At 41.3% G+C, this 26,430-nt stretch overlaps 1 protein-coding gene across 2 annotated transcripts in view; it reads left to right on the plus strand.

The window, feature by feature from the left end:
* LOC122558714 (cadherin-8-like) overlaps positions 1-26,430 on the plus strand; it is a 340,449-nt gene that overhangs the window by 20,974 nt on the left and 293,045 nt on the right. For both annotated transcript variants that reach the window (XM_087995704.1, XM_087995703.1), the window contains one exon: positions 3,118-3,652. In XM_087995704.1, the coding sequence (XP_087851830.1) occupies positions 3,401-3,652 (252 nt within the window). In that variant the 5' untranslated portion in view covers positions 3,118-3,400. The remainder of the gene's footprint in view (positions 1-3,117; positions 3,653-26,430) is intronic.

The raw sequence follows: 26,430 nt of genomic DNA on the forward strand, positions 1-26,430 counted from the left end.
CGAGTCGTGAGTTCATGGAATGCCCTGCCAGTAGCAGTGGTGGACTCTCCCTCATTATGGGCATTTAAGCGGGCATTGGATAGGCATATGGAGGATAGTGGGCTAGTATAGGTTAGGTGGGCTTGGATCGGCGCAACATCGAGGGCCGAAGGGCCTGTACTGTGCTGTATTGTTCTATGTTCTATGTTCTATGTTCTATGCTACATTCTCTATGGAAATGCTGCTACTAATTAGAGTCCACTTGTCAACTCATCAACATTCCCCTGTCATGCAATATAAATGTTTTCCTTCCCATATTAGCATTCTTGTGAAATGTCCTGACTGGTGCAAGATGATATAGTTTCAACAAATTGTCTTTTTGCAGCGATAATCTCATTGAGATTTCCTTAGGTCCCACATCTTGCTGAAATGAAGCCACTGATCTGCTGACTAAATATTACCAAGCATGAAAACAGCTTAAGCTCCTAAAGCTACAGACTATGTTTTGAAATTAATGCTTCTTTCTTGGAAAGAAAAGAAATATCTGACCTGAGATGCAGGGTGGTGGTTGAGAATCTGTACCTACATTGATTGTCTGAACCCTTGGAATGAATGAAGATTTCTTAATCCTTTTACTGAAATCATACATTTAATCACTTCACATGTTGAGGACTTGCTTGGAGAAATCTTGATTTTATGGAAAAGTTATGTTCGTATATTATATCCTTAGCACCAGTGAACTTGTAGAAATCTAATAGTCTACAGTCTTGCAATACCTAGATTTTCCAAGTTGTCAGGTTTTGTTATATAACATGATCCTTTCCCATCTCTAAAACTTCCTCCAGTTCTACAACCTTCAGTGGCAGCTGCTCACTTCCAATTCTGACCTTTAGCACATGCCTGATTTCCAGTGCTTTGTCATTGATGTCCCTGTCTTTAGCTTCCTCTGTCTTCTGCTTTATGACTCCTGCCTTAAATGTTTGTATCTCTCTTACTCTCTCTCTCCATCATGATACACCTTAAATGTGCCACATTTAAGCAAACTTTTAACTTTGATCTGATGTTTCCTTTACTGAAGCTGTGTCATATATCTTCAATAATATGTTATCAAATCAGATTATAAGTGATGAGCTCTGTCAATAAATTGTGGGCTTGCTCATTTGGTGCTCATTTGGACCGATGGATGAGTGAATGCGGTATTGAGTCATGCAAATCAGAAAAGGTCCTCTTTGATCCTTGCTGTCTGCTGAATAAATGATCTCTCTCTAGGCAAAAGTAGAAATTTGTTACAAATTGGTGAACTTCTGAAGGGGGAAATCTTCATTTAGTTTCCCTGATTCTGATCATCAACTCTTAAATATTGGTAAGCATGGTGAAACATTTGGAGAGGATCTCAGGTTGGTCACTGGAATGACAGCATAGTATTTATTTTACTCAGTCAGTGATAGAATCCCTACGGTATGGAAGCAAGCCATTCAGCCCATTGTGTCCACACCAACCCACTGAAGAATATCCTCACCTGTACCCACTTCCCTACCCTATTCCTGTAACCCTGCATTTACTGTGGCTTATTCACCCAAACCGCTACATCCCTGAATACTATGGGCAATTTAGCATGGCCAATCCACCTAACCTGCTCATCTTTGGACTGTGGGAGGAAACTGGAGCACCCAAAGGAAACTCACGCAGACACAGGGAGAAGGTGCAAATTCCACACAAACATTTGCCCATGGTGGAATCGAACACGGACCCCTGGAGGTAGCAGGGCTAATCACTGACCCGCCGTGCCAATGATCGCGACATGTAAGTTTTTCTAATCTAATCTAGAATCCCTACAGTATGGAAACAGGCCCTTTGGCCCAACAAGTCCACACTGAACCTCTGAAGAGTAATCCACTCAGACCCATTCCCCTATTCTATATTTACCCCTGACTAATGCACCTAACACTTTGGGCAATTTAGCTTGGCCAATTCACCTAACTTACACATCATTGGATTGTGGGAGGAAACCAGAGCAAACCCACGCACATACGGGGAGAATGTGCAAACTCTACACAGACAATCAGACAATTGAACCCAGGTCCCTGGCACTGTGAGGCAGCAGTGCTAACTAACCACTGAGCCGCCCTACCGCCCAGGGTTTGAATCCCAGCATCACAGCTGGGGATCTTAATCAAATTAAAAAGTCTGGATTTAAAATTAAACTGCTGATAATGGTAATGGTATCTATGTAAATGGCAGATTGTCCTAAAAATAAAACTGGTTTAAACATATCCTTTCAGGAGGGAAATCTGCTCAATCTGCCCCACGCGTGACTCTAGACCCAGAGCAATATGTTGGATTCTAAATTGACCTCAGATGCTGCTTATTTGTAACAAACCATGAAGACAAAGTAACCTTCACCGCACAATGGTAAAGGTTACTTTGTCCTCTGTTGAAGGTGAATCACTCCCAAGTTGTCAACGACATTTATTACCGTTGGCAATAATGCTGGCATTACCTCACCGTGGATAGATTTTATAAAACATTTGGCAGTCATCACAAAATCTTTTAACAGCCACAATTCACTCCCTTTCTCATATCATAATGCGCATGAACCAAGATGTTGTAGAGCCATGGCTCAGTATGACCATCAATCAGATTAAGCCATTGTCATTCTAAGACAATTATTCGGCAAAGGGTTTACGTTGTATGAAATTTGCTCGACCCTTATTCAGAGGTGTGTATCAGTTTCACTGGGAGCTGGCTAGTAATTATCTTCAGTTAGATTACAGACTATCTGTAAGGAAACTGATGTCACTGTACATTTGTAACTATTTAAAAAGGAACGGGAGTCACCTTTTCTCATGAAGAAAGTTGTTGTGGTCTCGAATGCACTGCCGGAAAGGGCAGCAGATTCAATAGTTACTCTCGCCAGGGAATTGGATCAGTAGTTGCAAAAGGAAAAAAGAAATTGCAGGGCTCCAGGGACAGAATGTGTGACTAATTGGATAGCTCTTTCAAAGAGATGGTACTGCTGTAATTGGCTGAATGGCCTCATTCTTTGAAACAAAATGCTCCTTAAAGATGTGAAATGGTAAAGGTTATGTTACAGAAGCAGAGAAGTAAACTAATAATTCTCTCTTATTATGTTTCTAGAGCATTCTCATGAATGAGCAAGCCATGAACTCGACTGATAGATTAAAGGCATCTCTGTTGTTTACGCTCAGTATCCTGTAGACACACCAAAAGCACCGTGCGAGAAAGACTGATTTACCACATGACAAGCTTTGTGACTTTGAACTGCAGAAGACCACAGACATAAGGAACATTTGCTGAGGATTGCTTCAGTTTCTTGTCACGTGCCTGCTGACTTGACGTCCCACTGCTGTCACCCTCCTACTCCAATCCTTCTGAAACCATTTTGGAAAGCAACGGGATCATGCATGTGAGACTGGGAACAATGCTAATGGATATCTGGACTCGATTGCTGCTGGCATGGATTAGTGTGCTTCCTTTAGTGCAGTCAATCACACTGGACCCTCCACAGAGTTTGCAGGAAGAAAGTATCTTAGCATTGAATGGACTGGACGGTGACCCTGGTGCTCTCAGTCGTGCCAAGAGAGGCTGGGTCTGGAATCAAATGTTTGTGCTGGAAGAGTTTTCCGGTCCTGAGCCTATCCTCGTTGGTCGGGTAAGTTTGTAAAATTAGTTTAATGAATGCATGACCATCAATCTTGATGAAGTGATGTTCCTCACTCGATAGATTATCTTCTCCCTCACCTTTTTGTTTCAAAAACATTTTGGACTGTATGTTGCTGCAAGTGTTGAGTTGTGAGCAGGACATCTGGGGCCTTGGTAAACTCTGAAACCAATGTTCGCCTCTGTGAGAATGAAAGATTGTAGAAAGAAATAATTAAAGAATAGAGTGGAAAGGAGTGTGTTGGAGTCAAATCAGATTTAGAAAGAGGAATAAAGAGTGAAGATGAATAATAAGGAAAAGAAAGAGACAGAAAAGAAAATAAGTTCAACAATAGATAAACAATTAACTACCTGCAAGAGTGATAGTCAAGAATTTCAGTTCTTCCTTGTCCGGTCCAAAGCAGTTAACTTGCATATATAATGAATAATTATTACATCTTTAAAAATGACTATAATTTATTAATCAGCTGCTCCAATTTCTGCAACAAATGTAATATACAAATCTGGCAAGTTCCTAATATGCTACACATGCTGGAAATCTGAAACAAGCACAGAGAATGCTGGAGAAACTCAACAGGTCTGGCAGCATCTGTGGAGAGAAAAAGACGCAGAGTTAACATTTCGAGTCTGACCCTTCTTCAGAATGCTTCTAAAGGGTTTTTGAAGAAGCCAGACCAGACTGGAGACATTAACTCTGCTTCTGTCTCTACAGATGCTGCCAGACCTGCTGAGTTTCTCCAGCACTCTCTGTGTTTGTTTAAGCTCTTAACAATTGGAAGGTTAATGACAAGATGCCATTGGGTCCAAAAACAAGCCAGCATAAATTGACAGTGAACTCTGCATTTTGCAACGCAAGAATAACTTTGGTTTCTCTTGTTCGAGGTGGGTTACACGTTTGTTAGCTCCAGAACCATTAATTAAATCATTAATAAATTTTGTTTTCGTATCTTGCTGAATTTCAGGACAACAGGTAAACATTAAAGTAAATACACTTGGTTACTCTCTGGGCAACAGAACTGCTGTAAGTCATTGAGGTGGCTTTCTTTCCACAATTGGAGAGGGTTAGTTCCATCTATTGTGTTACCACCATCACAATTAATACAACATCACAATGAAGTAACTACATTGCATCTAATGTTCAGATTACAGCAGTAAGTACATCCATCTTATTTGCCAGGTGTGCGTGTGTACGAATGAATATTTATCTCTTCTAAATTTATTCCTGTACTTGTGATATAAATTATGTTTGTTTTGCAGTTTAGTTTTCTTTACAAAAGTAATGAATTTGCATTTTGTGGCATAAAGTTCGGCTTATCAAGTGCCACTAACTCTAAACAAAGCTCCACACACTCAGGTGACAGGAGCAATCTTCAGTGTCAAACTGGGCCAAAGTTGACCCAAGTTTCACTGGATTGTTTAACTGAGATGGAACCAGTCAGTATAGGCTCAACAATGAAGTAAACAAGCAATGGATGAAATTAGTAAATTAACAGAAAGCGCTGGAGAAACTCTGCTGGTCTGGCAGCATCTCTGGAGAAAGAAAGAGTTCGCATTTCAAGTCTGATATGACTCCTTCAGAACGTGTGGTAATATTGGAGTCAAAATATGAATTAATTTTGTTTCTGCTGAGTTTCTGCTGCACCTGTCAGATTTCACGCTCAGATTCAGAGTCATATAGATATACAGCACAGAAACTGACCCTTCGATCCAACTCGTCCATGCCGACCAGATATCCTAAACTCATCTCGTCACATTTGCCAGCATTTGACTCATGCCCCTCTAAACCCTTCCTATTCATATGCCCATCCAGATGTCTTTAAGTGTTGTAATTGTACCAGCCTCTACCACCTCCCTTGGGAACTTATTCCATACATGCACCACCCTCTGCGTGAAAAAAAAACTGCCCTTTCCGTCACTTTTAACTTTTTCGCTCTCACCTTAAACCTACACCCTCTAGTTTTAGACTCCCCAACCTCGTGGAAAAGACCTTACTATTCACCCTAACCATGCCCCTCATGAGTTTATAACTTTTATAAGGTCACTCCTCAGTCTCCGACACTCCAGTGAAAACAGCCCCAGCCTATTCAGCCTCTCCCTATAGCTCAAACCCTCTAACCTGGTAATTCTTTTCTGAACTTTTCCAAGTTTCACAACATCCTCCCTATAGCAGGGACACCAGAATAGCATGCAGTGTTCCAAAAGTGAGTTGTACATCAATAGAGAAACATTTTTTACCAGAGCAGATGAGCAACGTAGCATGTGCTACCATAGAAAATCAGCTAAATTGCCCACAGTGTTCATGGATGTGTAGGCTAGGCACATTAGTCAGGGGAAATGTAGAATAATAGGGTAGGGGAATAGGTCGAGGTGGGTTCCACTTCGGATGGTTGCTGTGGACTTGTTGGGCTGAAGGGCCTGTTTCCATACTGTAGGGAATCTAATCTAATCTAATTATTAAAATAAATAACGTAACTGCAGTTAAGGGTAAGTGACAAGCAGGCAGTAAGAGATCATCAATTTTGCTGACGAGATTGCGTGTAGAGGTGTGGGAGCAAACTCAGATACAGCACAGATGCTAACCTGGATTGTGAAGAAAGTTGAAATACTAGGATGAAACGGTGGAGAATGGAATGATAGAATGAAGAAAATGATGCCCTGGTATTTTTCAGCTGCTTCAGAAAAGGAGGCAACTTTATTGAAGATACGAAAAAAACGTTTTGCTTTGCTGTGCAGCTACTGAAGGGCTACACTGATAAAGGAAGGTAGAGTAAGTTTTTAGTGATATTAAGCAGCCAGTAATACACAACTTGGCAGGGTTATTATACAATCAATGACACATGTAACAGTACATGAGGGAACAAAGGACATGCTGTGATTCTAAAACTTTCTAGTCAAGATATAACTCCACAGCCACCTCTCCAATTACAGTGGACGTGAGAAAGCCAACACATATTCTAGATTACCACATCAGATAGGATCTCCGTGTTTTATGAACACAGGAAATAAATTTTAAAAAGCAGCAATTTATAGATTATTTGAGTCAACAATGCAAAGCTATTATGCAGTGGAGGTGCTGATCGCATTAAATAGGACAAATAGCAATAAAATTAGAAATTACTTCTTCAGCCTGATGTTGGAGATGTTAGCAGAGAATAGTTCTATGTGCACAGGTTTAGGCCGCATATACATTACAAAAACAGACCATTTCCCCAGCCAGAGCTGAAAATCTGTTGCTAGAAAAGTGCAGCAGGTCAGGCAGCATCCAGGGAACAGGAGAATCGACATTTCGGGCATAAGCCCTTCTTCAGGAATTTCTGAAGAAGGGCTTATGCCCGAAACGTCGATTCTCCTGTTCCCTGGATGCTGCCTGACCTGCTGCGCTTTTCCAGCAACACATTTTCAGCTCTGATCTCCAGCATCTGCAGACCTCACTTTCTCCTCATTTCCCCAGCCAGTCTACACCAGAGTTCAGTTGCCACTCAGCCAGCTTCATCTCATCTCAACCAAACATAATATTCCATTCAGTATTATGTGCTTATTGAACTTCTATTATTTGTCTTAACTATTCATTGTGGCAGAAAATTTCACATTTTTAGCACACTCCAGGTGAAGATATTCCTCATGAGTCCTCTCCTTGATTCCTTGGTGACCATCTTATATTGATGCTTTCAGATTTTGACCTTCTGACTTTAAGGTGGAATTTAGCACATGAAGGGGGAGTTCAGTATCACATTGGCATTGGGTCTTTACAAACATTTGGCAAAATTAAGACAAAAACTAGAAAAACAATGGAGTCAATCTGTGGATGCAATCTTGGTCAAGATCTCTTTTGTCTCCGTTGCTCTTTCTCCACATGGCCTCTCACTCCACCCATAGCCTGGCATGGAGGAAAGACTGTCTAGTCCTCTACTTAGTGTCCTCCCTCACCATCACTACCTGAGGCCATGCCACACAATTATTATTCTTGTCACTTGCAATCAGTGAAATAGTGGGCCTTTTGCACAGAAATGCTATCCCTCACTTCATCGAATAGAAAGGCACATTGTAAGTCTGCAGTAAAGCAGATACGTGTATATCTTCTTCAGGAATCATGCCAGTAAGAATGTCTCTTAGGGAAGGAAGGAATAACAATGATAGAGCTTGACAAGACCAGCCTCAAGAAAGAAAAGGAGATATTTCTGGTCTAGCCAGGTCTTCATGGGCTTATCTGTCTTAAACCTGTGCTCACTATGTTTAATCTCACAACTTCAGCCCCTGTAATGCTTCCTTTCTGCTATTTCTTGTGACACGACTGTCCAGTGTCAATGACTGCATTCTGCTTCTGACTGAAGGGTGCATTACATTTTCTGGTCAGCATAAGCTTTATTTCACGAAAGGTATTCATAACCGTCACAAAGGAGGCAAAGACAGCAGGGAGTAGCAATGTAAAAACAAAATCAAACTTTTCATGATTGACAATTTCTTTCATTTGTGACTGGAGTGATATTTTCTGTGACACAATTAGGTCTCTCCAAGGAGGAGATTAGCCAGATAGGATTGTTGTATTAGGTGATACTATATAGACTGATTTTCCTCTTGTGCGCAGAATTACGTGAACGCCCTCTGTAGTTATCCAAATGTCACCGTTGAGAGGTCTATAGTAAAGCAAGATGAAAACCAAACTATGTTGAACCCAACCTTTCACTGTAATTTTCACAGAGGCTGAGATCTGAAGTGAAATTTTTATTTTTGACAAGTGCCTATAAAGTAGCAGTCTCCAGTAAGTCTCAGCTCTCCGATCTTTCAAAGCTAGCTTTGGGAAGTCTCACAGTGCCAATGATTTACGGATCTCCTTTTTCATTTGAATCTGATAAATTACTTCATGCAAGATTAAAACAATACTTCATCACTTCTTTCCTGGAGAATTTCAAAAGTGATTTCTGTGGGGAGTTTACTTTCCACAAGTAATACTTTGATTATGTACAGAGCAACCATTTAAAAATTGCCATCAGAGATTTACAATAATACGTCAATCTTTTATTTTTATTGTCGGCTCCAATTCAGTTTGTTCCTTACGTATTCTGATTACTCTAGATCCTAATGTCAGTCATGGTTTAACTGGTTGGCACACTTGCCTTTGAGTTATGTGTTCAAACTTCACTTCAGGGACCTTAAGTGCAATATCAGAGCTGACAATTTCTGTGCAGTACTGATGGGCACAGGTGCCATCTTTAAGATGAGATGTGAAATTGAGAGGTGGACAGATGAAAATCATACCATAACGTTCTTTTAAGAGGGAGAAAATCTGCCCAGCATCCTGGTCAATATTAATTTCTCAACTAATATGACTGAAACTGCTAATGTGATCATTATCGCACTGCTAACTGTCAGAATGTTTTGAGATCTTATCCCTCAAGTGGGGGAATTCATAACTAAAGGGCATCATTTTAAGGTGAGAGAGAAAGCTTTATAAAGGACCCAAGAGGTGACTTTTTCATACAGAGGATAGCTTGTATGTGGAATGTACTGTTAGAGGAAGTGACAGATGCAGGTACAGTTCCAACATTTAAATGACATTTTGGACAGTTACATGAATAGGAAAGAGAATCGACACTGCTGGGCTGATGCCCCTCATCAGGATCTGGCCTGAAACATCGATTCTCCTGCTCCTCGGATGCTGCCTGACCTGCTGTGCTTTTCCAGCTCTCGACTCTGATTTCCAGCATCTGCAGACCTCTCTTTCTCCATGAAAAGGAAAGATTTAGAAGGATTTGGGCCAAACACAGGCAAATCAGACTAGTTTAGTTTGGGAAACTTGGTTGGCATGGTTGAGGTGGATCGGAGGGTCTGTTTCCATGAGAATGACTCTATGATTGTCATATTTTCTAAATTTCAACAGTGGTTCCTAAAACACACAATGTTTACAGAATTGTCTATACATGAAAGCACTTTTTGTGTGTATTGACGTCATGAAAGTTGCTACAGAAATGCAGTCATTATTTTCTATTCTTATACTCTACCTTAGCGTCTCCCATTTCTGAAGCTCCATATCTCCCACATTATTTCCTTGCATCCTGGATTTGCAGACTTCTAAAGTCATCTGGTCATAAGAAATGTGAGATGGCCTTCACCTCTGGTCCACCATTCAGACACAAAAAGCCTCTAAAGAACAATAGAAAAGTAGAGGGAAAGGAGAAGAGAAACTCAAAAATAATTACAATCATGCAAATATAAATGCTAAGAAAACGAGTAGGACTAAAGGCTGACAAGTCAGTTGATCTTGATAGCCTGACTCCAATGTACCTAAATTAAGGGGCTGCAAAGATAGTGGGTGCAATTATTGTCATTTTCCAACATTCGTTCGATTTTGGAAAGGTCTGTGTGGATTGGAAAGCAACACACTTAATACATTATTCAAGAGAGGAGGGAATCTAAGTAGAAAACTTTGCCCTAGTTGGTTCAACGTTTGTCCTTGGCAAAATTCTATAATGAACTATTAAGGAGGTGGACATTGGAAATTTTGAGGCAATACAGTTATGTTGACATGAAAGCACATTGGATAGACTTATTATAGTTTTTTGAGGATGTGACAAACAGCACAGATAAAGAGAAAACAGGAGATATAGTGCTTTTGGATTTCCAAAAGGCACTTCTTAAGGTTGCACATAAAAGTTCCTGCAATAGAATAAAGTGTATTACTTTTGGGGGCAATGTGTTGGGATGGATAGAGGATTGCCTAGCCAACAGAAAATAGGCTTTTGGGTTAATTGGGTCATTAGAAGGAGTAATGTATTGAGAACTACAAGGATCAGTATTGAACCTTTTCAATGTTTAGACCTATATTAATGACTTACATGAAGTCACTGATGTTGATTATAGAACAGTAGAAAAAGGAAGCAAATTCAGAAGATAACATATATTGCCGGTAGTGTTATGAAGTGATTTAACAAACATTTGTCAGATGGATTAAAATGTGGGAAATTGTGAGATTGTCCACTTTCACAGAAACAATAGAAAAGATAAATATTACTTAAATGGAGAGAAAGACTCACTTTTGTTACTCTTTTTATATATTTGTAGAAATGTTCACCGTTGGTTTTCATAGCTCTTGCTAATTTTCTCACTCCTCAATTTCTCTCCATTTTCTTTAGCTTTTCTAATTTGCAGATTTCTGAACAGTTTCCAATCTTCTGCCTGTTGCTAAACTTTACAATTTTCACAGTATTTATTTCAAGTTGATAACATACTTAAGTTCCTTCTTTCACCAATAGATTGTGAGTGCTTCTGATCATTTTTAAATTGTTCTCAATATAATGATTATTTATTGAGCATCATGAAATTTCTCCTTAAGTGTCTGCTGCTGTTTCTCGACCTTCTCATCTTTTAGTTAACATTTACTTCAGACAATGTTGATTTCAGACCCATACATTTGCCTTTACTTAAGGTTATGACACTTTGCTTAGACCCAGATTGCTCACCCCCAAACTGAATATGAAATTATATCATATTATGATCACTCTTACCTAGAGGGCCCATTACTCGAAGGTAATTATAGAGTCATAGAGTCATAGAAATGTACAGCATGGAAACAGATCCACATAATACATTACCAGATCCAAATTCTGCTGATTTCTGGTTGGCTTCTCATATTGTTCTAAGACACTGTCACAAGTATGCTCCACAAAGGTTGCAGTTGTGAATTTGGCATGTTCAATTTATATGAAGGTTAAAATCTCCTGTAATTACTGCAGTTTCATTTTTACAAACCCATTATTTCTTGATTTATACTCTGTTCAACGGTGTGGGCTGTGTTTGGTGGGAGGGAATGCTGTAAACCACTTCTCCAAGTAACTTCATTCATTTTGAACCAATTCTATATTTTGAAATTTTGAATTAAGATCATTACTCATGACTGTACCAGACTTATCTTTTTATTAATAGTGCCGCCTCATTTCTTTTGATTTCTTCCAGTCCTTCCAACATGTCAAATGACTTTGAGTTCCCAACCATGTCACTTTGAGGCTGTGTCTCTGTAATGGCTAAAACATGATGCCCATTTTCCTCCCCTTGTACTATCAATTTATCCAAGGGTTATGAATGCTGCATAGTTTGGATAAAGAGTCTCAAATTCTTTCTTCTTAATACTTTTCATGCCTTATTTTCTAGTACTACCTTATGTTTGTATATATGTCCCTTTCTGTCACACTCTGGTTCTCCTCACTACACCACTGCCTGCAATGTGGCTTTGTCTTTTCTCTTTAACCTCCCCCAAAACCGCTGTCATAGGACTCCTCTCTCATAATTTAGTTTAAAGCCTGAATGCTATGATTGACCAATAGACTGGGCCCAGCATGGTTCAGTTAAAGGCTGTCCTGATGACACAATTTCCTCTTTTTTCCAATATTTGCGCTAGTGCCTTATGAATCAAAAATGCAGCTCCTTATACACTGATCTTTGAGCTGGTTCAACTCTCTGATCTTATTCACTTGATATCCATTTATTGTGGATCAGATAGCTATGCAATGATTTTTAGTTCTCCAATAAATAGTTCTCCTTTTTAATTTAGTTCCTAGCTGCTCATAAAACAAAAGCAAAGTCTTATTCTTACTGCTATCTTTGTGGTTGTCTGGAACCCATATCTGTCATGAAAGTTGGCTCTTCCATCCTCTCTCCAACTTTCTGTTTCATTCTACCCAGAGGGGAAAACCCATAAAATCGACAAATGAAACATATTGGTTTAACTCAACTTGTATACCACACAATGGAGCTTCAGAATGACTAGTATCCTGGTTTCCAAGTATCATTTCTCCTTTCCCTCTGGACAAGAAATAAACCTGTCAACAGGTAGGTAACACAAGCTTTATACTCATGTTGTGAATTGCAGAGAAGAATGTTCAACTCCCCAACGATATTGGCCTCTACCACGATTACATTCCTTTTTGCTCATCTCTTGAAATGTCCCAGACATCACAGTGGCATGCTCGATTTGCTCAACTCCCTGCTGTCATTGCTCACAATCTGCAAGGAGTAGAAAACTGTTGGAAAGTTGGAAGGTAAATATTTTTACCATTTATTCCATGCCTTGATAAATGCATAAATGCCAAACAGGAATGAGAAAAGGGAATCCATAACTTTGGTTTTTGGGACAGTTGGGGAAAAGAAAGGGGACTAACAAGTATTACTTGCAGACATTAAGGGCTAGACAAAAGAATTATTAACCAAAAGAGAAAATGCTGGAAAAGCTCAGCAGGTCTGGCAGCATCTGGAGAGAAAAGAGCTGATGTTTCGAGTTTAACTGACCCTTGTTCAAAGCTTTGACAAAGCATCAGTTAGACTTGAAACGTCAGCTCTTTCCTCTCCTCACAGATGCTGCCAGACCTGCTGAGATTTTCCAGCATTTTCTCTTTTGGTTTCAGATTCCAGCATCCGCAGTAATTTGCTTTTATTTATTTAAAAGAATCATTAATAATGGTGGAATGAAGGAAATGTTGGATCACGTGAGAATTGAACTGAGTTTGAAGAATGGGATTTAGATTCAGGAAACAAGCATAAGACAAAACAAGAGAAAATGATTGATCATAAAATCAACTTTCTGGGCACTGATAAGTGAGATGAGCTTGCAGAACCAATTGTACAAGACTGCATTTAAAATACTGTGTACAGTTCTGGTCGCCACATTACCAAAAGGATGTGGATGATTTGGAGAGGGTGCAGAGAAGCTTTATGAGGATGTTGCCTGGTATGGAAGGTACTAGCTATGAAGAAAGGTTGAGTAGGTTAGATTTATTTTCATTAGAATAAAGAAGATTGAGGGGGCACCTGATTGAGGTTTATAAAATCATGAAGGGTATAGACAGGGTGGATAGAAACAAGCTTTTTCCCAATGTGAGGGATTCAATAACGAGAGGTCACGCTTTCAAGGTGAGAGGTGGAAAGTTTAAGGGGGATACACGCGGCAAGTACTTCACACAGAGGGTGGTAGGTGTCTGGAACGCGTTGCCAGCAGACGTGTTAGAGGCAGGCACGGTAGATTCATTTATGATGCGTCTGGATAAATGCATGAATAGGTGGGGAGCAGAGGGATACAGATGTTTAGGAATTGACCGACAGGTTTAGACAGTACCTTTGGATCGACTCAGGCTTTGTTCTTTGTTCTTTCTTTGCCACTGATTGCTATTGCCTGGAGCTGAAAGTTTTGCTTTCTATCCCTTCCACCATCCTGCAATCCCATAGATTCTGCTCATTTCATTCTTTTTCCGAAGTGATAACCAGATCAGTTTTAGTTGGGGGCACCAGTGCAATTGCACTGAAACTTGGAAGCTCCCTTAAGCTTTTTGGCGACCATTTTTATGTCAATTAAAATATAATTTACTTCCCTCGAAGCTACTATAAACAGAACCAAGATGGTTCCAGCCAAGTATCTTTTCCTCCATTGAAAATTCATCTGCAGAGAACGTTACGTGGAATTTCATCCTGTACAGGTTGATCACTCATCGGTATCATTTGAAAGAATGTGATACCATTTTAACTGTTTGGAATATCCTTAATTTTGATTATATTCTGCTCTCCATTGCTTACTTGCAGACATGTTATTTTTGTATCTGTGCTCAATTTCTAAAGCATAAGAAAGGGAACAATTGAAGCTGTGGAGTCTCATTCCTCCAGAGAGTAAATTGTTGTTACAGAGTTTTCAAATTTAACTTCGTAATTCTACTTTTCTGTCTCTCTTTTTTTGCCCCAAGCTAATTTATTTCTCCCTTGCTTTATTCCTCTCGGTGCCTGATTTGACTCTGTCATCATTTTTCATCATTTTCTCTCAAAGTCTTCCTTAAATCTTCTTGATTGGGGAGATTTTTTTTTATCTCATCATGCACTAAATTCCAAAATGTACCAATTTACCTTGTTGAACCATTATTAATTGGTACTTCCAATAGGGCAAAGCCTTTCAAGCTAATTGTGAATGAAATCATCTAACTGGGTATTTATGACATACATTTCAACAAATCTGGGCTATTAGAGTCATAGAGATGTACAGCATGGAGACAGACCATTCGGTCCAACTCGTCCATGCCAACCAGATATCCTAACCCAATCTAATCCCATTTGCTAGCACTTGGCCGATATTAATCTCAATCCTGCCTATTCATATCCCTATCCAGGTGCCTTTTAAAAGCTGTAATTGTACCAGCCTCCACCAATTCCTCTGACATCTCATTCCATACATGCACCACCCTATGAGTGAAAAAGTTGCTCCTTAGGTCCGTTTTATATCTTTCCCCTCTCACCCTAAACCTATGCCCTCTAGTTCTGTATGACCCCACCCCAGGGAAAAAACCTTGTCTGTTTATCCTATCCATGCCCCTCATATAAATCTCTATAAGTTCACCCCTCAGCCTCCAATGCTCCAAGGAAAACAGCCCTAGCCTATTCAGCCTCTCCCTATAGCTCAAATCCTCCAACCCTGGCAACATCTTTGTAAATCTTTTCTGAACCCTTTCAAGTTTCACAACATCCTTCCAATAGAAGGGAGATCAGAATTGCATGCAGTATTCCAAAACTGGCCAACCAATGTCCTGTACAGTTGCAAAATGGCCTCCCAATTCCATTACTCAATGATCTGACCTACTCTTAGGGATCATTTTTATTATTGAGGAATGGGTTGAGTGTTTGAAGAAACAGAGAAAAGGCTTCAATAGAATGTATTTTACAATAGCTCTGCTTTATTGTATGTCAGTCAACAGTTTGTTGAAACCTCCAGATTGATTTTGGAGCCTAAGCCGTGAGCAAGTTAGTACTGACTCAGCAGTAGGAGTGAAGTGAATAAGTTGCTACAGGTACACAACCTTTTATCCGAAATTATTGGGGCCAGTTGTTTTTTTGGAAATTGGAATATTTTTGGACTTCGGAATAAATGACATTTTCACCTAGAAATATAAAAAAATGACCTAACAGCAGATGCATGTGTGAATAGTACGTGCGCTGAGACACAATTAACGCCTGCCCATGCTGGGCCACGCCGCCACATTGCATCTGAGTGACATGGTTCAAGTGGGTGTGGAGTTGGGTCATCTGTTCACATGCCAAAATGACACCCCACACTCCATGAAAAAGAATTTTGGATTTTGGATCTTTTCGGATTTTGGAATTTTGGATAATGGATAGTGTACCTGTACAAGGAATAGCAACAAGAGCAGGTCATTCATACCTTTGAGTCCAATTTGCCATTCATGGCTGATCTAGTACTGAAACATGGACTTTCTGCATGTTTCTTTATTGTTTCACATTGTCAATATGTAGAAATCTATTCATCTCAGTTGTGAAGATTCCAAAGATACGCTACCTTTTCAGAGAAGAATGTCCTCCTCATTTCAGTCATCAATGGCCTGCCACTCATTCTGAGTCAATGTCTCTCCCACCCCAACCATCCAACACCATCATTACCACCCCATTCCTCAGTTCCGCTACCCCCAACCTCTCAAAAAGCCAAAGGCTGAGATTGGCAGCTTCTTGGCCAGGATGGGAATCAAGAGTTATGGAGAAAGGGATAAAAGGTGGATGTGAGGAATGACAGATTAGCCATGATCATATTGATTGGTAGTGCAAGTTTGAGGGACCGAATAGCCTACTCTTGCCCCTATTTCTTATGATCTAGGTCTTGGGAAACAGTCTTTGCATCATTATTTGAGACATCATCAAAGTTGAAAAGAGACATAGAAACTGGATAGGAAGTAGCATTGTTGTTCAAAGCTTGCAAGTGAAAGGAGGAAAGTTATTATACTAGAATCATAGACTTCTAGAGTCATAGAGTCACACAGCATGGAAACTGTTCCTTCAGCCAACCCGTCCAAACTGATCAAGTTTCCCGAAGCTGAACTGCTCCCATTTCCATGTGCTTGGGCCACATCCCTCTAAATCTTGCCCAATCATGTACCTGACCAAATGTCTTTCAAATGTTGTTGTTATACCCGCCTCTACTATTTTCTCTAGCAGCTCACTCTATGTACACACCACCCTCTGTGTGAAAATGTTGCCTCTCAGGTCCCTTTTAAATCTATCTCCTCTCACCTAAAACCTATGACCTATCATTTTGAACTCCCTACCCTGGGGAAAAGACCTTCGCTATGCCCCTCATAATTTTATAAACCTCTATAAGGTCACCCCTCAACCTCCTGCACTCCAGGGAAAAATACCTCAGCCAACTTCTGCTTACAACTCAAGCCTTCCAGTCTCGGTAACATCCTTGACAATATTTTTTGCATTTTTTTCCAGTTTAATAACGCCTTTCCTATGGCAGGGCAACCAGAATTGTATGCAGTGATGCAAATGTGGCCTAACCAACGTCTTGTACAGTTGTAGCATGAGATCCTTTCAGGGAGTACATGTTATGAGGCTGCAGCACAAGGAGATGCTGCTTTCCCTCCCTCCTACAGGAAGGAGGAACATCAACAACAAAGAAAATTGCTCAGAGGTGGAATGTCAAAGCCAATGCTGATAAAATACAACAACCATGAGTGAAGATAGAAAATGGAGACTGGAGGTAACAGACGAATCCACTGTGTCAGTATGGACAGGTGTGAGAGAATGTGTGAGAGAACTGAGAAAACCTCCCCTGTTTCAGGACATGAAATTCAATTCGTTGTCAGCTTTAGTCTAGAAGAAGTTATTGTGGCAAGCAGTTTGAAAAGTGTCAGTGATGAAAGGGAACGGCGTTAACACATACAGTTGAAATAATAAGACATCTGAACGCTAATGACTACACATCCATTGATGTTGATTCAGCTCACTCCCACTCAACCTCCATGCTGCCAGTTCTGAAGCTGCATTCACTGCTTAAGCAGAGATAGTCCAACTGGGGGGAGAAAAAATTCAACACGCAGAAAGGGAATCAATGTCAATAGGGCACTGCCTTTATTTAATAAAATGTGCATTGTGACATCACTCTTTTCTTAAATGCTCTGTGAACATATTTACTTTGCACTGATAGGAACGAAGTTCTCATAACCCAACCGCTGTATATATGCTTATGTCCTATCAGAAAGACCTCAGTTAGCAGCATTCCTATGCAGGGCCCTCAGATTGTCAGTTCAAATCCTACTCCAGCTACCCAGAATATAGAAATAGAACTGTACAGTACAGGAATGGGCCCTTCAGCCCACAATGCTATGCTGAACATGATACCAAATTAAACCAATCCCTTCTGCCTGCACTTTGTCCTTATCCCTCTACTCCTTGCATAACACAACTTCAAAGGATGGCATGGTGGCTCAGTGATTAGCATTGCTGTCTCACATTACCAGATATCTGGGTTCAATTCCAGCCTCAGGCAACTGACTGTGGAGTTTGCATGTTCTCCATGTGTCTGTCGAGGTTTCATCTCGGTGCCCTGGTTTCCTTCCACAGTCCAAAGATGTGTAGGCTTGATGAATTAGCCATACTGCATTGACCTTAGTGTTCAGGGATGTGCAACATAGGTGAATTAGCCATGGGAAATTCAGGGTTATAGCATTGGGGAGGGGAGGGGGGGTCAGTGTGGGAAGCTCTTTGGAGGGGTGTTGTGGACATGATGGACTGAATGGTCAGCTTCACTGTGGGGATTCTGTGAATCTACAAGATCTAGTTCTGACAGCCTTGCACTGTCAGAAAGTGCCATCTTTAAGCTCAGACTATTTCCGATGGTGAATAAAAAAATACTAATGGCACTTCAGCAGCAAATCAAACTTATAAAGTTCCTTTCGTAAAATCAACCGTGCCAAGGCATTTAATGTTTTCAAGAAGAGCAGGAGAGATCTCCCTGGTGTCCTGAGCAATATTCATCCTTCAATTGCCACCACTTTCCTGTTTCTGGCCTCAGAAGCTGCCCAGATTGGCAGCAACGTTTCCTTCATCACAATAATGTTGATACTTCAATAAAGACTCCTTTGGCAACACAGATGCTGAAAGTTTTTAGCTGCGCTGTAGACGTCTATAATTCCAATGAGTTTTGGAATATCCTGAGATCATATCCCTCTCAATTCAGTGTGGGACTCAAATACACAAAGATCTCAGCCAGTATCATGAGTGTTTGGAGCTCAGCTAAAGTAGAAATAGAACAATATAACATGAAGGAGGTGAAAGTGATAGCCCTCACACCAAGACACTTGAACCTATATCGCTGTTTCTGCAATAGACTTATGGAATGCTCTCTCTGTCATAGACAGATTTCAGGAAGTCAAGGAAGTGATTACTACCACATACTAAATGACAGTGAGGAATAGACAATAATTGCCGCAAACGTCTATTTTCCAGTCCTACCTTTTCTCGCAAAATTAGGAGATGGTTACAGCTCAGAAGGAGACCGTCCTATCTTCAGTGTCAAACAATGTAATTATCATTATTTCTCTGCAGCCTTGGCACTTTTCCTTTCAGAAAATAATCAAACTCTCTGTTGAAGTCTGGACCACCATACTCTCTGGTACTGCAGTCCAGATCTAATCCACTCACTGTGAAACAGTTTCTTCTCACATTCTATTGTGTCTTTTGCTAGCTACCATGTGCTTTCTGCTTATTTATCCCTCCAACAATGGAAATGATTGGTCATGATCTACTTAGTCCAGGCCTCTCATGATCTTAAACATTGCTGCCAAAATTCTTCTCAACTTTCTCTTCTTCAAGGAGATGATTCTGAACATCTAACATTTCAACAGTAAAGCATAGAAGATAGAAGGGAGGATTAGGCTATTTGGTCTCTTGAGCCTGCACTGCCATTCAATAGGATCATGGTTGATCATTGAGCTCAATACCCTAACCCATTCTCCCCCATACAATTGATTCCTTTAGCCACAATTTACCTCCTACTTGAAAACATATGTTTTGGCCTCAAACACTTTCTGTGGCAGTCAATTCCAGATGGTCACTACTTTCCTGGTGAAGAAATTTCTCATTCTCTCACTCCTGAAAGGTTTACCCCTTATCCTTAAACTTTGACCCCCAGTAACTGAAGTTCCTCATCTCTTCAGCCATCATCAGCATAGGCCTTGTCAACGTTCTCTGTTACTTCATCAAAAGACTTAGTCATGCTCATTATATATAACTTACCCTTCACAAATTGACACTATCTTTTCTTAGCCCACATTTGCCCAAATAAATATTAACGTTGACCCAAGTTATTGCTGCTTAACTTGATGAAGACTGAAGACTGGCTAATAGTTGCAGGGCTTGTTTGAAAAAGAGTGGCAATTTTGTAACATTCAAATCCTCTGGCACCACTTCTGAACCAAAGGAAGACTATAAAATTATAGCAAATTATAGCAGCACGGTGGCACAGTGGTTAGCACTGCTGCCTCACAGTGCCAGAGACCCGGGTTCAATTCCCGCCTCAGGCGACTGACTGTGTGGAGTTTGCACGTTCTCCCTGTGTCTGTGTGGGTTTCCTCCGGGTGCTCTGATTTCCTCCCACAGTCCCAAAATGTGCAGGTTAGGTGAATTGGCCATGCTAAATTGCCTGTAGTGTTAGATGTAGGGGAATGGGTCTGGGTGGGTGCGCTTCGGCGGGTCGGTGTGGATTTGTTGGGCCAAAGGGCCTGGTTCCACACTGTTAGTAATCTAAAAAAAAAATTTCCTTCACAATCCTTAGATGTGTCTTATCTAGTCCTGACGTACAGTCTATCTGTCCGATACTGTTAAAAATCACACAACACCAGGTTATATGCCAACAGGTTTAATTGGAAGCACTAGCTTTCGGAGCGTTGCTCCTTCATCAGGTGGTTGTGCAACCACCTGATGAAGGAGCAGCGCGCTGACAGCTAGTGCTTCCAATTACACCTGTTGGACTATAACCTGGTGTTGTGTGATTTTTAACACTGGCATCTTCAAATCATGTCTGATACTGCATCATTAACAATTTTAAACACATCTTGTGCCTGACCTACCTTCTTTTCAAGGAGAAAGTGAGGACTGCAGATGCTGTAGATCAGAGCTGATAATGTGTTGCTGGAAAAGCGCAGCAGGTCAGGCAGCATCCAAGGAGCAGGAGAATCAATGTTTCGGGCATGAGTCCTTCTTCAGCCATTCCTGATGAAGGGTTCATGCCCGAAACGTTGATTCTCCTGCTCCTTGGATGCTGCCTGACCTGCTGCGCTTTTCCAGCAACACATTATCAGCTACCTTCTTTTCAACCTGACCTGGACCAGTACATTCTTCGATGGCAAAGTCAGATGATGGGGCGATAGAGCCATCGAGATGTACAGCATGGAAACAGATCCTTCAGTTCAACCCGTCCTTGCCAGCCAGATATTCTAACCTAATCTAATCCCATTTGCCAGCACTAGGCCCTTAATCCTCTAAACCCTTCCTATTCCTATTCAGATCAAGATGCCTTTGAAATGTTGTAATTGTACCAGCCTCCACCACTTCCTCTGACAGCTCATTTCATACGCACACCACCTTTTGCATGAAAATGTTGCCCCTTAGGTCCCTTTTAAATCTTTCCCCTCGCACCTTAAACCTATGCCCTCTCATTTCTGGACTCCCCCACCCCAGGGAAAAGACCTTATCTATTTACCCAATCCATGCCCTTTATGATTTTGTAAACCTCTATAAGGTCACCCCTCAGCCTCCAACATTCCAGGGCAATGATGGTTTTGTGGTATTATCACTCGACTATTAATCCAGAAACTGAGGTGATATCCAAGGGACCTGGCTTCAAATTCTGCTCTGAATTTGAATTCAATTTAAAAAAAAAGAGTCTGGAAATAAAAGTCTAATAATAACTATGAATCTGTTTGGGGGGAAAAAGCCATCTGGGTCATTAATGTGCTTTAGGGAAGGAAACTGCCATCTTTACCTGGTCTGGCCTGCGTGTGATTCCAGACCCACAGAAATGTGGTTGATTCTTAAACGGCCCTCTGGGTAACTCAGGATGGGCAATAAATGTTGGCCTAGCCAGCGATGCCCTCATCCTTTGGGTGAATAAAGAAAAAGATGCAAATAATTCATTTAATATTTAACAGATGAAGTCATCCCCCAGTGTTTTATTGCAAAACTATTAATCCAGAGACCCAGGTAATATTCTGGAGACCTTGGCTTAAATCCTGTCATAGCAGATTGTGGAATTTGAATTCAATAAAATAATAAACTGGAATTAAGAGTCAAATGATGACTGTGACATCATTGTCAATTAACAGGAAAAGCCCATCTGGTTCACTAATGTCTTTTAGGGAAGGAAACTACCATCCTTACCTAGCCTAGCCTACATGTAACTCCAAACCCTCAACAATGTGGTTGACTTTGAGTAATTAGTGATAATAATAAATGTTGGCCCAGCCAGTGATGCCCACTTCCTGTTAATGAATAAAAACATCTCAATCATGCCTCTGCGATTTTGCAGAAAATCACCTTCCAGGCTATAATCGGTCCCATTACTTAACGTCACTTTTTAAAAACTATTTATATGCTTTGGAACCTTTTGGACTCTATTTATGTTGGCTGCCAGTTTAATGCAAGCCATGTCTTTGAATCTTATGTTTGCTTTTTTGCTTTCTTATTGGTACTCATTGCATTATTCATGTGACAACTGCCATGAGTGCAATTCATGAGTATCTCCCCCCATACAAAAGAAAGTGCTTGGGGAATAGTCTTTTCAGATTTGTCAGCCAATCTGACCTCATTACAGTACAGGACACGCATGCACCTAAGATGACATTGTTGTCCTTTTAATGGTGAGAAACAGTTTTTTCTGTCAAACTGCTTCAGTTGGGCCAAAGGGCCTGTTTCCACAATGTAGGAAATCTGATCAAATCTGATCTGATCTAATCAAATCTTCCTTTTATCTTTTGCCAACATGTAGAGTTAAGGTTAAAATCAGATCAGCCATGATCTTACTGAATGGTGAAGCAGGCTTGAAGGGCCAAATGACCTACTCATGTTCTTTGTTCATATGTTCTTATCTTCTCCAATTTTGTCTCCTGAGCTCTCCTTGTGCTGACTGTATTGAGGTCAGCCAGGTGGACATCATAAAATATGAGTTCCCTGATTGGGGTTTTTATCTGGTCCACTCCTGCAACCATGGCTAACATGTTAAAAGAATGACTGTCAGAGATACTGACACTCTGGAACCTGACTCTGTATGTGGCAGGAGAAAGTGAGGTCTGCAGATGCTGGAGATCAGAGCTGGAAATGTGTTGCTGGAAAAGCGCAGCAGGTCAGGCAGCATCCAGGGAACAGGAGAATCGACGTTTCGGGCATAAGCCCTTCTTCAGGAATGGGGAAAGTTTGTCCAGCAGGCTAAGATAAAAGGTAGGGAGGAGGGACTCCTGTTCCCTGGATGCTGCCTGACCTGCTGTGCTTTTCCAGCAACACATTTCCAGCTCTGTATGTGGCAGTACTACAGTCAAGGACTGTTCATGTGTAAATGGGATCTTGGGTTCATATCACTCTACAAGTGACCGCACTGCACTATACACTCTCTGTCTCTCTGTGTCTCTCTCTATGTCTCTCACTGTCTCTCTTTCTCTCTCACACTCACACACATACACACTGACACAGACCCTGTCTCACACACAAGCTCTCTCTCATATACACACATACACCCCCCCACACTCATTCCACACACACACCCTCTCACAGGTTTATACCCCATCACACTCACACACATGCTTTACCTAGCTTAGACACACACATATATACACACACTCTCTCACATGCACTCACACCCACATGCACACACTCACGTAGAAACACTCCCCCTGCCTCTCCTGCACACAAACACATGTAGGTTTATGGGGTGAATCCGTATTTGCAGAATTATATTTTATTTTGCTCAAAAATGCATAACCTACAGTCAACCCATGTAAGATTCTGTAAATCTCACTTTAGAAATAGAACCAGTCTAACTCAAGCTGGGGACACAGACATTCTTTAACCTTACACCTTTAATGCATTGTATGAACTGAGATGACACATTTTGTTAGAAAACCTGAAGTTACCTTGATAAGTAACTTAAAAGGAATTCTGGGATTTACTGAAACTAGCAAAACCATTCTAAAAGGTGAAAGACTTAATCGACATTTGTTTAATATATTTCAGCCGCATGACACTGTAACCTTTTGGTATAAATTTTGTGTCTTATGGTCCTGCTCCACAACCACCTGTTGAAGAAGCAGTGCTTTGAAAGCTAGTGCTTTCCAAATAAACCTATTGGGCTATAACCTGGTGTCGTGTGATTTTTAACTGTGTAAATAAAAGGTGAATTGGTGATGGGATACATGCCTCTGTGGAGTTATTTCATGGGCTCTGGGCATCTTCCTGTGCCCAGTGCTAGAGTTGTCATTAAGATATTGAAAAGGCAATGGGAGTGGTTAACAGAGTTTGAGGTGGAGGGTTGTGGAGATTGTGCTGGGAGTACTGGGATTTGTATGTGAGTGTGGGAACCTTCAAACCTGAACAGTTTTGTAAAGTTGGCCTGACCTGTACAAGCTGGCATTTGTATTAGGGATATTCTGGGTAAAGTTGCCTCTACTCCCTTCCTGAAGAAGGGCTTATGCCCGAAATGTTGATTCTCCTGTTCCTTGGATGCTGCCTGACCTGCTGCGCTTTTCCAGCAACACATTTTCAGTTCTGATCTCCAGCATCTGCAGCCCTCACTTTCTTCTCTGCTCCCTTCCCAGTTGACATAGCAAACTCTGCATTAGTTAGCTTGGCAATTTTTAGGTTTTTGTTGACCTATAGGGTATGCAAAACTATCACCAACACCCTGAACCCCACCTCCTTGTAATTAATATAATGGTGAAACTAAACAGATGTTCAAAATGCCAAATTCCGTGAGAACAACATCTCAAAGTTCCTGATGATTACCACCTACTTCCCTCCCTCGGGTGATGAATCAATACTCCTCCATGTTGAACATCACTTGGAAGATACACTGAGGATGCAAAGAAAGCTGCATGATTTGGAGATGCTGGAATTGGACTGTGGTGCACAAAGTTAAAAATCTCACAACACTAGGTTATAGTCCAACAGGTTTATTTGGAAGCACGAGCTTTCAGAGCGCTGCTCTATCATCAGGTGATGAAGGAGTGGCGCTCCGAAAACTTGTGCTTCCATTTAAACCTGTTGGACTATAACCTGGTGTTAAGCGATTTTTAAGAAAGCTGCATTTTGCGTCCCGGGAGGGGGGAATGCGGATGAATATCTGGGCTGGGCCATGGGCTGGAACTGAGGAGAGGGGCTGTCAGCTCACTAATAGAGAGGGCTGTTATGTATGAGGAGAAAGTGAGGTCTGCAGATGCAGAACCCCACTGGTACTCACCTACCACCCCACCAATCTCAATGTACAGCGCATCATCCGCCGTCATTTCCGCTACCTCCAAACGGACCCCACCACCAAGGATATATTTCCCTTCCCCCCCCATCAGCATTCCGTAAAGACCACTCCCTCCGTGACTCCCTTGTCAGATCCACACCCCCCACCAACCCAACCTCCACTCCCGGCACCTTCCCCTGCAACCGCAGGAGGTGCAAGACTTGCGCCCACACCTCCCCCCTCACCTCCCTCAAGGCCCCAAAGGAAACTTCCATATCCGCCGCAGATTCACCTGCACCTCCACACATATCATCTATTGCATCCTCTGCACCCGATGTGGCCTCCTCTATATTGGGGAGACAGGCCGGCTACTTGCGGAGCGTTTCAGAGAACACCTCTGGGACACCCGGACCAACCAACCCAACCACCCTGTAGCTCAACATTTCAATTCCCCCTCCCACTCCACCAAGGATATGCAGGTCTTTGGACTCCTCCATCGTCAGACCACAACAAAACGACGGTTGGAGGAAGAACGCCTCATCTTCCGGCTAGGAACCCTCCAACCACATGGGATGAACTCGGATTTCACCAGTTTCCTCATTTCCCCTCCCCCCACCCTGTCTCAGTCAAATCCATCAAATTCAGCACCGCCTTCCTAACCTGAGATCTTCTTCCCGACCTCTCCGCCCCCACCCCAGTCTGACCTATCACCCTCACCTTGACCTCTTTCCACCTATCACATTTCCGACGCCCCTCCCCCAAGTCCCTCCTCCCTACCTTTTATCTTAGCCTGCTGGACAAACTTTCCTCATTCCTGAAGAAGGGCTTATGCCCGAAACGTCGATTCTCCTGTTCCCTGGATGCTGCCTGACCTGCTGCGCTTTTCCAGCAACACATTTCCAGGGCTGTTATGTATGGCAGGGGAAGAGGTGCTGAGTCCTGGGATGGTGAGTTGGTTTCAAGTCAAGTTTAAATTGGCATAAAGGGTCAGGGGGAGTTGTAGATGAGGGTGTGTGTGAGATATGTTATGTGGAAGTTAGAGTAGGTTTTTAATAGTCCAACATTTTCTGTGTATGAACTACAGCCAAACCTTCTGAATTCTTTGGTGTAAATGGAAATTTCTGGAGGGTTTTAAGCACAAGGGAGTTGTCCAGCAATTTCTTGGGCAAATCTCTCAGAGTCTGCTACAGAGGGGTTTCTGCAAGGTCCTAATGCACTATTCCTGTGAATGCCTGCAGAAACGATCATTTAGCCATTGAAACATCCAGTCCATTATTTCTATTAATTTTTCAAATAAATGTCTACCAACCAGGTTGCTTAACAAAGACAATTATGGGTTTATTATCAAACTAGAATGTATTCAATAAAGGTACAATAATTAGTTAGCAAATAATTAGTTAGCAAATTTATCCTTATAAATATCTGAAAATATATACACAAATATTCTTCAGGAGAAAAAAAAAATTCTCTGTAGTAGTTTTGTTGTATTTGTTCATGGGTCAGCATTTATTGCC

The sequence above is a fragment of the Chiloscyllium plagiosum genome, unplaced genomic scaffold (assembly GCF_037043375.1).
Source record: "Chiloscyllium plagiosum isolate Xiang-an unplaced genomic scaffold, Cpla_swu_hap1 HiC_scaffold_17, whole genome shotgun sequence".
Lineage (NCBI taxonomy): Eukaryota > Metazoa > Chordata > Chondrichthyes > Orectolobiformes > Hemiscylliidae > Chiloscyllium > Chiloscyllium plagiosum.